This window comes from Gracilinanus agilis, chromosome 1 (assembly GCF_016433145.1).
Source record: "Gracilinanus agilis isolate LMUSP501 chromosome 1, AgileGrace, whole genome shotgun sequence".
Classification (NCBI taxonomy): domain Eukaryota; kingdom Metazoa; phylum Chordata; class Mammalia; order Didelphimorphia; family Didelphidae; genus Gracilinanus; species Gracilinanus agilis.
In genome coordinates this window covers 594,303,363-594,316,606 of record NC_058130.1, presented here as the reverse complement: position 1 = coordinate 594,316,606, position 13,244 = coordinate 594,303,363, and the positions used below count along the sequence as shown (strand labels likewise).

General features: G+C 41.2%; 1 protein-coding gene across 1 annotated transcript; it reads left to right on the top strand.

Moving 5' to 3' along the window:
• Positions 1-6,996: 6,996 nt before the first annotated feature.
• SOX4 (SRY-box transcription factor 4) lies at positions 6,997-9,299 on the top strand. The gene has a single exon (XM_044658129.1). It carries the CDS (start codon positions 6,997-6,999, stop codon positions 8,497-8,499), a length of 1,503 nt encoding a protein of 500 aa, XP_044514064.1. The 3' UTR covers positions 8,500-9,299.
• The last annotated feature ends 3,945 nt before the right edge of the window (positions 9,300-13,244 follow it).

Below are 13,244 nucleotides of genomic sequence, written 5' to 3'. Positions count from 1 at the left end.
TGTGTATATTCCTGCAGCTAGTTTGCCCATGGTATAAAAGTTAAAAGAGAGATGGGTGTTAAAACGTTGCTGACAGAATCGCCTAAAACATGTTTACAGTAGGAAAGATTTTTCCTCCAGAAAGCACAGCCTGAGTCGATTCCAATTTATTTCTCCCCCATAACTGTAATCGAAAAGCAAGAGATCAGTGCAGCCACGGTAGCGGCAGCTAAACAAGACCGAGTGCCATTAATCCTCAGCTTAAGGGAAGGAAGAAGTCTGCTGTATTTCTGGTCTCGTAAAGTCTCGTAAAGTCATATTGGCCGATGGAAACAGTTTTAGGAGACTGGGGGAGGGGTTGTCCTTCCTAACTCTTAAGGAACTCACAACGTTTTCTTTATCCTGAGAGTGGCCAACTGGGAAACCAGCTTTCCAAATCCTTCGTGGTCCCGCTGGACCGTATCCTAAAATCCTTCGCAATCTCCAGTATTCAGCTAAATGTGGGAGAGAAACCGTGATTTTCCCCAGCCAATGAGGTCTTATATCTGAAAGGTGTTCGATGGTTTGTTTTTCCTCCTTAAACTCTGCTTTATGTGAAGGTATCAGACAAACTTTCAGTTATTCAAGGCTCCCTTAAAATGCCATTAAAAGTAGAGGTTAGAAGTATCGGGAGAAGGTTGGGGGAGGAGGCGGATGGAAAGAGGAGGAAAAGAAAAGAATGCCCCTTTGATTAGATCCACGTTTTCCCTGGTCCATTATGCTGTGCTCTGCTCTGCGCTGCCACCTAGCGTCATTTCCCCCCCAGCCGGAGCAACTTTGACGGGAGACCAAAAATCAGGGTTGCTCTCTAATCCTTCTCTGACAAACGTTCCCTAGAACTGATTTTACATAGCGCTGCTTCCCTACCCCTCTTCTTTTTCAAAACAACGTAAATTTGGTGCTAAAAATATACCCGGCCCATTCAAACGCACATTTCCTACCCATATTTTAGTGAAGCTAAAAGGGAAGCTAGTGGACAAAAATTAAAAACAAAAAAAACAAAAAAAACTGGGTGCCAGATGGTGGTCATGGGGGGAGGGGAGAGTACAAAAGGTAGTTTAAAGTAAAACATCTGAAAATTATATAGCCTTTATAATTTCATTTATTGTAAGGTTACTTTTATAATCAACCTTGTGTATAAATATAACGCACATAGACCACTTTTCTCCAGAAATGATTGCTTTAATAATATGAAAAAAGAAATGTTTTTCCTCTCATTTTGAAAATATCACTTCTTTCCAAAGAATCAAGGTTTTACCAAGCAAGATGGAGAAATATAAACGAGGCTGGCAATGCTTAATTGATTTAGTGACACAAAAAAAATGGTACTGGAATTCATAAAGCTATATTGGTTGATTTTACTCACTTGACTCCAAATTTCCAAATGCTTCTTCCTAAGAACAAACCTGGAAATGACATGAACTTTTGTGATTTTGGCTAAACCTAACTTCTGAGGGTTTCCTTTTTCTCACCTATAAAATAAAAATATACATGGGGGCTAAATGTAAGGATCTCTATAGTCCTGTCCAATTCTATGATTCTAAGTTTCTATTGATTTACATTCAACAAGAATTTATTAAGTTCATATATATATATATAAGATTTGGTGCTAGGCACAGACTATAAATACTAAAAACAGTCAAAAAGTCAAATAAGAAATTCACCCAACTATCCTCAAAGAGTTCATAAGTATATAAGGATTACTATTTGTTATATGTTATTGTTTGGGTTTTAAATAGCATACAATACCTGATGGTGGACAGAGAACCAAGCCTAAAGATAAGAAGTCTTGGATTCAAATTTAACCTCAGAGGGGCAGCTGGGTAGCCCAGTGGATTAAGAACCAGACCTAGAGACCAAAGGTCCCAGGTTCAAATCTGGCCTCAGATACTTCCCAACTGTGTGACCCTGGGCAAGTCACTTGACCCCCATTGCTTACCCTTACCACTCTTCTGCCTTGGAGCCAATACACAGTATTGACTCCAAGATGGGAGGTAACAGTTATTTAAAAAAAAAAAAATTTAACCTCAGATATTCCTAACTGGGTGACTTAACCCCAATTGCCTAACCCTTACTCCACACAGTATTGATTCTAAGAAGGAAGGTAAAGATCACAATTAAATGCAAACAATTAGCACACTAAAGAGTCTAGGCAGCCATGCCCAAAGTCAAGAAGACATCTTCCTGAGTTCAAATCTGACCTCAAACACTTCCTAGCTATGTGACCCTGGGCAAGTCACTTCACCCTGAATGCCTCAGTTTCCTTACCTATAAAATGAGCTGGAGAAGGAAATGGCAAACCACTCCAGTATATAAGCCTATAAAACCCCAACTGGGGTCATTAAGACAGGACTGACAATTAACAAAGTGTCTAACATGGAAACTGGGTGGTTTAGTGGGAGGAACACTGGAATAGGAAAATGGAAGTAAAAATCCCTCTGAGCTTTTGTATTGTCATCTATAAAATGAAGATAACACTTGATTAAGTGACTTCCTGGGGTTGTTGTAAAGAAAGTGTTTTACACTTTACAAGGCATTAAGATACTAAATGAAAGAGGTCAAAAATCTGGAAATCAGAGTAAATGTGAGTGAGTGGTACAAGGATAGAAACTGGACTTGGGATTTCATGAGCATAATGACCTTTCCTTTCCAATGAAGCAGGCATCTTCTTTGCAGCTTCCAAGTTTCAGAGCATTGCCCAAAACAGAGAAGTTAAGACCCTGACTGGTCCAGGGTCACACAGCTATTATATGCCAGATGTAGTGCTTAACTGGAGGTTATCCTGGCCCTTGAGGCCTCTTGCCACAATACCATGCTGAATTTTGAGTATTTACATATTAAACCAATTTTCCTTGAGATTTATTTTTTATGCCACTGCTTCTATCTCATGTTAGCTACTTTTGAGGTGGAACCCTACCCCTTATTTATTCCGTATCCTTTTAGGGAACTGGACCCTTGTATTGCAAAGATATAGACGAAAATAATAATAGAAGAACCAGCTTCAGTTTCATTGATATTATGCTTATGACCCAACTGATATCTCTGAAGCATTTGGCTAGAGTACTAAGTAAAATGTTTTAATTAATAATTGGAAGGATTTTACACTACAATAATGACTGTATGAATACAATCAATAGTTTATCATATTTCAGAAACAGAAGATTTATATACTTCTATGTTTGCTTCCTGTCAATAGAGATCTAAGAATAATGTTACGAAATACATCTAATGCTGCAGAACCAGCAGAGGGAACACTGAGTATTGATTTAGTAGGACCCACCAAAAACAAATAAATAAACATAAAACCCCCTGTTATTTGAAGCAAAAAAGTCAGAAACAGGGAAGTAGTTATAAAGGAGAATCCAGGCATTGGGATTATAGCTATTCCCTTTATATTAAGAGGTTTATTATTGTTAATATTGTTAATAAACTCAGCAACTAGGGATGGTAACTTTAAAAAGGGTATAACGTGTATTCTTACATTTAATAACATTTAAACAGTTAGAAACACTTAGCAGAGGCCTACTAAGAATATTCAAAGTATGTACATTAATTCATTAGTTTGTCTGGTGGTATAGTAGATGCTGATTGGAATCATGAGGATCTTGGATTCAAATCTTACCTGTGGTGATTAAACAGTTTCTTTGACCCTTAGCAATTCTCCTTTTTATACTCAATGTAATTCAAGCTATCCCAGGACTTCTCAACTATATCTGAGATGGTTGGGATAGAATTTGATGGAAGGAGTTTCTATACTTGGAGTCCTTTCACAGTCATAGTTCCTTCATTATTTTGGCTATATATAGTATACAAGAGGCTGAATGACACTGGATTCAGACTCAAGGAACCTCTGTTTGAATCCCAGATCTGATACTTATAGCTTTGTTTCTGGGCCAATCATTTAACTTGAGTCTAAATTTCATCATATTTATTATAGGAATAATAATATTTGCACTACCCAACTCATAGGGTACTATGTATAGCACTTAGGTTTCTTTATGGAAAGGGTTTTATATAAATCCTAAGTGCTACTCAAATAACTTCCCTTAAAATCAGTAGAAACTAATTAATTACACTGAGTACCTGAGAGCAGAATTAGGACAGTAACTTTCTACTTAGTAAACATTTTCCCCTTTGATTTGGAAAAAAAAATACTCTATATGTTTGGGTTAACTTCCCCCTTTTGCATATCAAATCATGGAAGGATGAACAGTTTGGAAAATATTTATTATATTGACACTGCTACTATATAATTATCATCAGGGAATGTGTACCACAAATCATTTTGTGCAAGTTCCTAAAAAACATAGCCTCTTTTGCCTCTTTTGAGGAAGGAGGGTGTGATGTAGTAGTGCTGGGGTAATTTCTTAAGTGATACCCATTTGTAATGGAATCACTGGAAGACTATCCTTAATGCTAATTTCTTTGTACCTCAAAACTAACAAATTCATGTTTATGGCAACATCCATTCAATTTTTCTTAGCTGGAAATCAATGCAACTATATGCCAATGACATTTTTTCCCCTGGAGAACATCACATAATCATGACAACTACAGGTCAATAAAGTTTCCCCCTCACAATGCAAAATATGTTAGTTTTCACTCTGGCATTCATTTTGCCATTTGACATATGTAACAAATTTTACAGAAGTTATGAAAGTCCATTTTTTCTAATGTGAATTCAACCTTAATCAAGTGGCTAGCTCAAAGGCTTCTAAAATAGCTTGTCCTACAATTGCCGTGTAGAAGTGAGTTTACCTGTAGAAGTAGTTGTTGGGGCAAAAGTTGTAATTAGAATTCTTGCTTTCAGACTCTGAACTTGTAATAATTTTTGTGACTGAAGCAATATCCATTACTAATCTAGGGTTGCCTAAGAGACACCCCTGTCACATGACTTGTTGCAAACAATATATTTTACACCTTTCCAGTTTTCTTTACAATTAGTGGAAACGATGGGGCAGAAATTAGTGTCTCTGGGTGGCTTTATACTTACTCATTATAATCACTTTTCACCTTTATTGTCATCTTCAGTTTTGACCTGCTGAAAAAATTCGGAATTCTTGATCGATGATCTCTGACTTTAGCATTAATAATTAATTAAATAATGAATAGGAAGAAAAATAAAGGGAAACCCTTGAATCAGGAATAGGTGTAAGAAGAGGAATATTTAGCCAAAAAAGAAAGTGACCCATCTTTCTTACTAACTCATTTCTATTCTATGTAAGACTCAATGGAATTTCTCCCATAGAGTTAATTATACTGGAACTCAATATGTTCCAATTGAATGTGGCTAAAAGCTTCTCTGTTTTGGCTATCTAGGATTTATCAAGGAGTTAAAAATCATTAAATAACCATATTTAATCTGTTTGGTTAAGGAAACATACACTTATTACAAAATTTCCACCTATTCCTTTCACAAACAGCATGCAAATTATTCTGAGTGGATTTACACAACGTATCCACATGTGTGCCATATCTAGAGTTGTTAAAATAATGGTGATGACAGGTGTCTGGATGCCACTTTCTTAATAGTTTTCAATATAATCGATTTATTATTGTCTCTTCCCCTCCCCCTTTCTTCATTCTCTTGCCTTTATGAAGGAGCTTCTCCCTGTGAGGAACAGATTTTACACTCCAGGCTGATTCTTTATTCCAATGCTGAAAAGACCTAATACAAATGATCACTTGGCTTTTAAGTAGAAAGCTTCCATTTACAACATTGCACATTGCCCCCTCCCCCCCCCCCACTTACCAACCTCCTTGTTATATAACATAATGGTGAGAATATCTCCTCCCTCCCCTTAATAATTTCATGCATTAACATCCTCTTCATAGTCGCGCGCACGCACACACACAAGCACACACACACACACACACACACACATGCAGTATCGCGCGCAAAAAAAAAAATGCAAAAGGAAAAAGAAGCTGCAAAAATCTCAGCGGTACTTCTAGCCCTTTTAAAAAGTTTGCTCTGTAAATTGGAATGAGGTCAGATTTGGAGCTTCTCATTGCACGCGGTGATTATTATTGCATCGGGTTCCAAGCCAATGGGAGCTTTGGGGGCGGGGTTTGGCACGAGGAAGCGTTGGTTACAGCGGCTGATTGGTTGGGGTAAAGACAGTGAAAGGATAAAGAGGCGCGAGGCGGAATTGGGGTCTGCTCTAAGCTGCAGAAAGGGAAACAGTGTGTGAGGGGAAGAGGCCAATTTCACTACCCCAGTGTCTCTAGTTCTCCCTCTCTCTCTTTCTAAGGGTGTGCATAGGGAAGAAGAGAAGGAACTCTATAATTAGCTCCCTTTTTTTGCAGAAGGGGAAAAGCATACATTCATTAATGCCATTCTGTCGCACGAGTGCTTTTTTTTGGCTTAATACCTCGCAACCAAATAATTGCACAAACTCCTTAGTGATTCCGCCTACAGAAGAGAGTCCTGGAGTCAGACTCTTTTTTGCTTTGCATGGTCGGAAAGAGACTAAGTAATGCAGACTATGTTGCTTTCTTGAGCATTGAGAGCACTTGTGAACTGGAATCAACTGCTGCAGGGTGAAAAAAAAACGCTGCCTGGGAGGAGGAGGAAAAAAAAAACTTGCATTGGAGGATTCAGCAACCAGCATTAAAGAAACTACTCTCCACTTTAAGGCGTTCTCAGATTTTCAGAAAGCGAGGGAGACAGCCTACGGCAACACGGTGAGAGAAGAGCTTGCCTGGAACTACAACTCCTCAGCAAGGGGCTGAGTATTTTTTGGGGGGGAGGGGTGGCGGGAGGGCATCTACTTCAGGACTTTTGTTATCCTCTCGCCCCACCACCACCTCTCCCGTAAAGTTGAGGTTTCCCCTCACCTCACTCCCCCCATTTTCTCTCCTTTTTGGGGTGTGTGTGGTGTATTTTGCTTTGGGTACTTTGGAAGGGTGGGGGGGGAGACCCTGGCGAGCGATTGTGCAGCTGCCGCCGTCAGTGTGTGAGCTTGAGCCGGGGAGATGGTGCAGCAGACGAACAACGCGGAGAACACGGAAGCGCTCCTGGCCGGCGAGACCTCCGACTCTGGGGCCAGCATCGAGCTAGGCATCGCCTCTTCCCCGACGCCGGGTTCCACCGCCTCCACCGGAGGCAAGGCGGATGACCCGAGCTGGTGCAAGACCCCCAGCGGGCACATCAAGCGGCCCATGAACGCTTTCATGGTGTGGTCTCAGATCGAGAGGCGGAAGATCATGGAGCAATCTCCAGACATGCACAACGCCGAGATCTCCAAGCGGCTGGGCAAGCGATGGAAGTTACTCAAGGACAGCGACAAGATCCCTTTCATTCGGGAGGCGGAGCGGCTGCGCCTCAAGCACATGGCAGACTACCCAGACTACAAGTACCGGCCCAGGAAGAAGGTGAAATCGGGTAACGCCAGCTCCAGCTCCTCCTCCACCTCCTCCTCGTCCTCCTCCAAGCCCGGGGAGAAAGGAGACAAGGTCGGCGGCAGCGGTGGTGGCGGCGGCGGTAACGGCAGCGGCTGCAGCAGCTCGGGAGGCGGGGGAGGCGGCGGCGTCGGTGGCAGCAGCAGTAGCAGCAGCGCCAACTCCAAACCCGCGCTGAAAAAGAGCTGCGGCTCCAAGCTGTCCGGCAGCGGCGGCGGCGCGGGTGGCGGGGGCGGCAAACCTCAAGCCAAGCTGATCCTGGGAGGCAACGGCGGCGGGAGCAGCAAACCCTCAGCCTCTTCTTCGTCCTCCTTCTCCCCAGAGCAGACGGTGGCGGCCGCTGCCCTACTCCCCCTGGGGGCCCCTGCTGACCACCACTCTCTCTACAAGTCCAGGACTACCAGCACCTCTTCCACTTCTTCCTCTGCTTCTTCCTCCTCTTCCCCTTCCTCGACCTCCTCCTCTTCCTCGGCCTCCTCCTCTCTCTCGGCCTCCAGCAAACATCTGGCCGAGAAGAAGCTGAAGCGTGTGTACATGTTCGGCCTCACCTCCTCTTCCCCCGTGAGCGGGGCCGTGCCAGCCAGCCCCAGCCTGAGTGGGGGCCAGGAGACCAGCGACGCGGGCAGCTTGTATGAGGAGGGAGGTGCGGGCTGCCCGCCCGACGGGCACAACCTTCGCGGCAGCGCCGCCTCATCCCCAGACGATGGCGGCTCCCCTGCAGACCACCGCAGCTACACCAGCCTGCGGGCCGCTTCGCCCACTCCCTCCACGGCGCACTCCCATTCCTCCTCTTCTTCGTCCTCCTCCCATTCCTCCTCGTCCTCCTCGGGCTCCTCTTCTTCGGATGAGGAGTTTGATGACGACCTGCTCGACCTGAACCCCAGCCCAAGTTTTGAGAGTATGTCTCTGGGAAGCTTCAGCTCCACCTCCGTGCTGGACCGGGACCTGGATTTTAACTTCGAGCCTGGCTCGGGCTCACATTTTGAATTCCCGGACTACTGCACGCCAGAGGTAAGTGAGATGATCTCGGGGGACTGGCTAGAGTCCAGCATCTCCAACCTGGTCTTCACTTACTGAAGAGAGCGAGCAAGAGAGAAGAGGGACGGGAGGAAAAAAAAAATTTTTTTAAAGGAGAGACAGAGAGGAGAGGAAAAAAAAAAGAAGACGCAAAGGAGAAATGGATAATGGAAAGGGAGGACAAAAGGAAAAAAGAAGTGAGAAGGGGAAAGATTTCGCACACCCACGCCCACTTAACAAGTTACTGTATCCAGAGGAGTGAGTGATTTCTCTGCCAGCTGGGTGCGTTTTGGGGGGCGGGGGCGGTGTTCCTCACCCCCATTTTGACACCGCATCCCCCCCTCAAGCCCCCGGGTTCGTAAAACAGACTTGTTCGAAAAGATTGAAAAGGGGGACCTGGAAGGATCAGGGTGGAAAGGATCGTACTTTTGTTAAAACTACGTTTCCTCCCCCGGCTTGAAGAGACACCCACACTGCTACCCCCCCCCCCCCAACCAACCCACACAAACAAACGGACACTTCCGGACGTCTCACCCCCAGGGAAAAAAAAAAAGCCCGGTTGCTTTTCCATAGACTGCTTGGAGTCGCTCCCCATTCCTCCCCACCTTTTTTGTGTGTGTGTGTGTGTGTGTTTTTTTTTTTTTTTTTTTTCCTTTTTAAGAGGAGAGAAAGAGATAAAATCCTACACACCTCGGGGGCGAGTTTTTTTTTTTTCGGCCCACTTCATCTGAAGAAGGAAGAAATACTACATTGTGTTGTATTTTTCGCATAGTTACGGTTTTTTTTTTTTCTTTTTTCTTTCCTTGAAAGATCCGGACTGGTAGGGGGTGATTTTGCGCGCCCGCGCATGCAAGCCAGAACTGAAGCCTTCCATGGCTACAAATTCCAGTTTGGTGTTTTTTTTTTTTTTTTTTTTCCTTTCCTTTTTCCTGCCGCAGGAGGAGGAGGAGATGGGGGGCGGGGGCGGGAGAGGAGGAGAGATTGAATTGTGCTAGGAAATGGATTGAGAACCTATTTGGAAGGAAAACGTGAGCGGGGCGGGGGCTTGGGGGGTGGGAGAGAAAGGAAATGAACTGGAAATGGGGAAAATAATAATAAAACAAACGGATTTGCACGTATAGAGGAGAGGGTAGCAGCGCTTTTTCTTGGCCACCTTCTTATTATATATATATGAAACCAGTAAGATGGAACTTCATAGACACTGAAAAGTTTTGGAAAGGAGACATACAAAACGTGAAAAGTTTCTGTATTGATGTGGTACAGGGGAAATGGAGGGCGATTGCTTTTAAAAAACAAACAAACATTTTTTTCTTCTCTTAATCGGAATCGTGATGGTGTTGGATTATTTCACTGGTGGGGTTAATATAGCATGTTATCCTGTCTATCTTTTAAAGATTTCTGTATAAGACTGTTGAGCAGTTTTTAAGATAAATAGTGTAGGATAATATAAAAAAAAGCAGATAGATGGCGCTATGTTTGATTCCTACAAACAACAAAAAATTATCACCAGCTTTTTTTCATTCTTAACTCTTTAAAGGATTCAAACGCAACTCAAATCTGTGCTGGACTTTAAAAAGAACAATTCAGGACCAAATTTTTTCTCAGTATGTATGTGTTTCTTCCTTATAGGTGTAAGTGAGAAGACTGTGGTCTTTTTTTTCCCTCACCGATGCTCCATCCTCGTCTTTTTTTTCCTTATAAATGTAATCAGATGCCATTTTATATGTGGAAGTATTTATACTGGCCAAACATTTTTTACTTATTTTGATTCCCCCCCCTTTTTTTTGGTAGTTCTTGTTACCCACACCATTTTATGTCTCCTTCACTGAAGGGCTAGAGTTTTAAGTTTTAATTTTTTATATTTAAATGTAGACTTTTGACACTTTTAAAAAAACAAAAAAAGACAAGAGAGATGAAAACGTTTGATTATTTTCTCAGTGTATTTTTGTAAAAAATATATAAAGGGGGTGTTAATCGGTGTAAATCGCTGTTTGGATTTCCTGATTTTTATAACAGGGCGGCTGGTTAATATCTCACACACATTTTTAAAAAAATCAGCCCCTAATTTCTCCATGTTTACACTTCAATCTGCAGGCTTCTTAAAGTGACAGTATCCCTTAATTTACCACCAGTTTCCAGTTTCCACTCTCTAACCTCACTCAAAAAGGAGAGAATAAGCTGATACACTGTATGCCAACAAGGAAAAAAATGAATGAAGTGATATGCTGTACAGATGCTTTAAAACTGGTGCATTTTCAGCAAAAAGGGATCCTGTAGCTTTAACTTATAAACCATATCTTTTTTGCACTTTTTTTATAAGCAAAAACGTGCCGTTTAAACCACTGGATCTATCTAAATGCCGATTTGAGTTCGCGACACTATGTACTGCGTTTTTCATTCTTGTATTTGACTATTTAATCCTTTCTACTTGTCGCTAAATATAATTGTTTTAGTCTCTTATGGCATGATGATAGCATATGTGTTCAGGTTTATAGCTGTTGTGTTTAAAGATTGAAAAAAAAGTGAAAACATCTTTGTACATTTAAGTCTGTATTATAATAAGCAAAAAAAAGATTGTGTGTATGTATGTTTAATATAACATGACAGGCACTAGGACGTCTGCCTTATTAAGGTAGTTCCGTTAAGGGTTTTTTTGGTTGTTTTCTTTTTTGTTTTTGTTTTTTACTTTTTTTGGTCATCCATCCTGTGCAATATGCTGTGTAGAATATTTGTCTTAAAAATCAACGCCACACCACAATGTTTTGGGAAAAAAGAAAAAAAAAAGAAAAAAAATCATGCCAGCTAATCATGTCAAGTTCACTGCCTGTCAGATTGTTGATATATACCTTCTGTAAATAACTTTTTTTTTTGAGAAGGAAATAAAATCAGCTGGAACTGAACCCTAAAACTTGACTGTTTTGTCATTTTTGTGTCCCACAACTAGGACTGAAATAGCTGAGCACCATCTGCCTTTGCTAATAAATAAGTAAATGCCCTCAAAGGGAGGTGCCTGTAAAAAGCAGTCTCTATTCAGGAACACTAAACTCTTTCTTTTGCCTGGAAAGACTTGGCAGGCCTCAACCTTGAAATGATGGCTGCTGGGCTGAAATGTGTGTCAACTCCGAATGCTCTCGAGGAATTTCCACATACTAACCAAATACAAAGAAAACCCTTTTTTTTTTTTCTGGACATGAGAAAAGTGGCAAAGGACAAAGTGAGCAAAATCTTGGCACAGCGTCATGACAGCAGAGGAAAAATGTATTTTCTCCAGATGGAACTGGCTGTTTTCATCTGCTTCAGTTTAAGCCCATCAAACCACCTTCAGGTCATTTTAGCAGTTACCATCTAGGATTGGGTAGAATTATTTATTTCATACACAGGTAGAGTCAAGGACAACAAACAAGCTTATTTTAAATCATTAGGAGGTTGTGAGGATGAACGGGGAAGCAAGCACTGCTAATACTAAAGTGTTAAAGTGATTTTTAAAAATTGACTTAAGTTCTGAAAGGATTGAAAACAGTTCAGGTTTGGTGCAAACTGTCATTTATGGACTAAAACAGTTTTGAGTGCCGTTCAGCAAGGATATTAATACAAAGGGGTGAAACAGTAAGAATACCCTAGGGTAGTCTATTTGATGGAAGATAGAGGGAAAGACATTTCACTCTCACTCCTTGTAAGGTACGTATTAGCCATATCTTGTGAGAGTCAACAAATGCATGTTTTTCATGAGCATCTACCACAATACATTACCAAGTCATGCCTGCTAAAAAGACGATATGTTGACTTTCCCTTAATTATTTGGTTTATAATACATAGTTTATCAAGTAGTACTGTTTCTTGATTATTTTGTGATTAAAATAAAAAAAAGGCTGCCCTATTCCCATCTCCAAAATGTTTATTTAAGACATTTTAAAATTATTAATGGTTTTCCATCTGTGTAGAGGGAGATGAAAGGAAAGATGATAAAAGGGATTCAAAACACTCCTGTAATCAATGTGGATGCCTCTTAATACAGGAGATGATCATCACCCTAGGATAAAGTACTGAGAACAGGGGAGATTCATGACATTACTGATTCTAAGCAGTTGTTTCAGGGGAAAGTTAAATGTTTCCAAAATTAGTACAGCTTATGATATTCCAATAAAATTTCACCTCTTAAAGATGTCAGTTTTTATTATCCCCACCCACCCCCCACCCCCGACTTCCTAGCAACTATTGACATGTAAGTACAACCTTGACTTGTAATTTTCCATTCTCCAGACAACATTGGGTTTGCCGATGTCTGAAATACTGGCAGTGCCATGTACATTATTAGTATTTCCCCAATTTTTGAGATTTTTTTATAGTAATGGTGAAAATTCATGATTTCATTTTGAGGACAGGTTTGTTGCAATGAGTTGGAAACCTCAATACCTTGAAATTAAGGAAACAACTCTTTTGGACTGGACTTTGTGTCATTTGATTTTTCAGGGGTTCTTTAGATAACATTCAGATGTTCTCCCAACTTTGCCAATTCTCAGGTTTTGTGACACCTTTTAAAAGGCTTGACAATATTGCTATGAAAATTAAGATTAAAAAATGTTGTCCCTTCACCAAGTAGTGCAATAAATGCCAAAGTGCTTTTATTGTTTTCAGTCTCCTCTGAGTCAATTTCCATTCACTAGGGTTCCAGACATTGGAAGTATAATAAATACCCAGAGGAACCCGACTGTTTGGAATGGCTCACTTGCTTCAGATAGTCCAAAGTCCTGGTAGAAAATTGATCTGATTAATCTTTTTCCTCTTAAGAATTTCAATTAACCAAT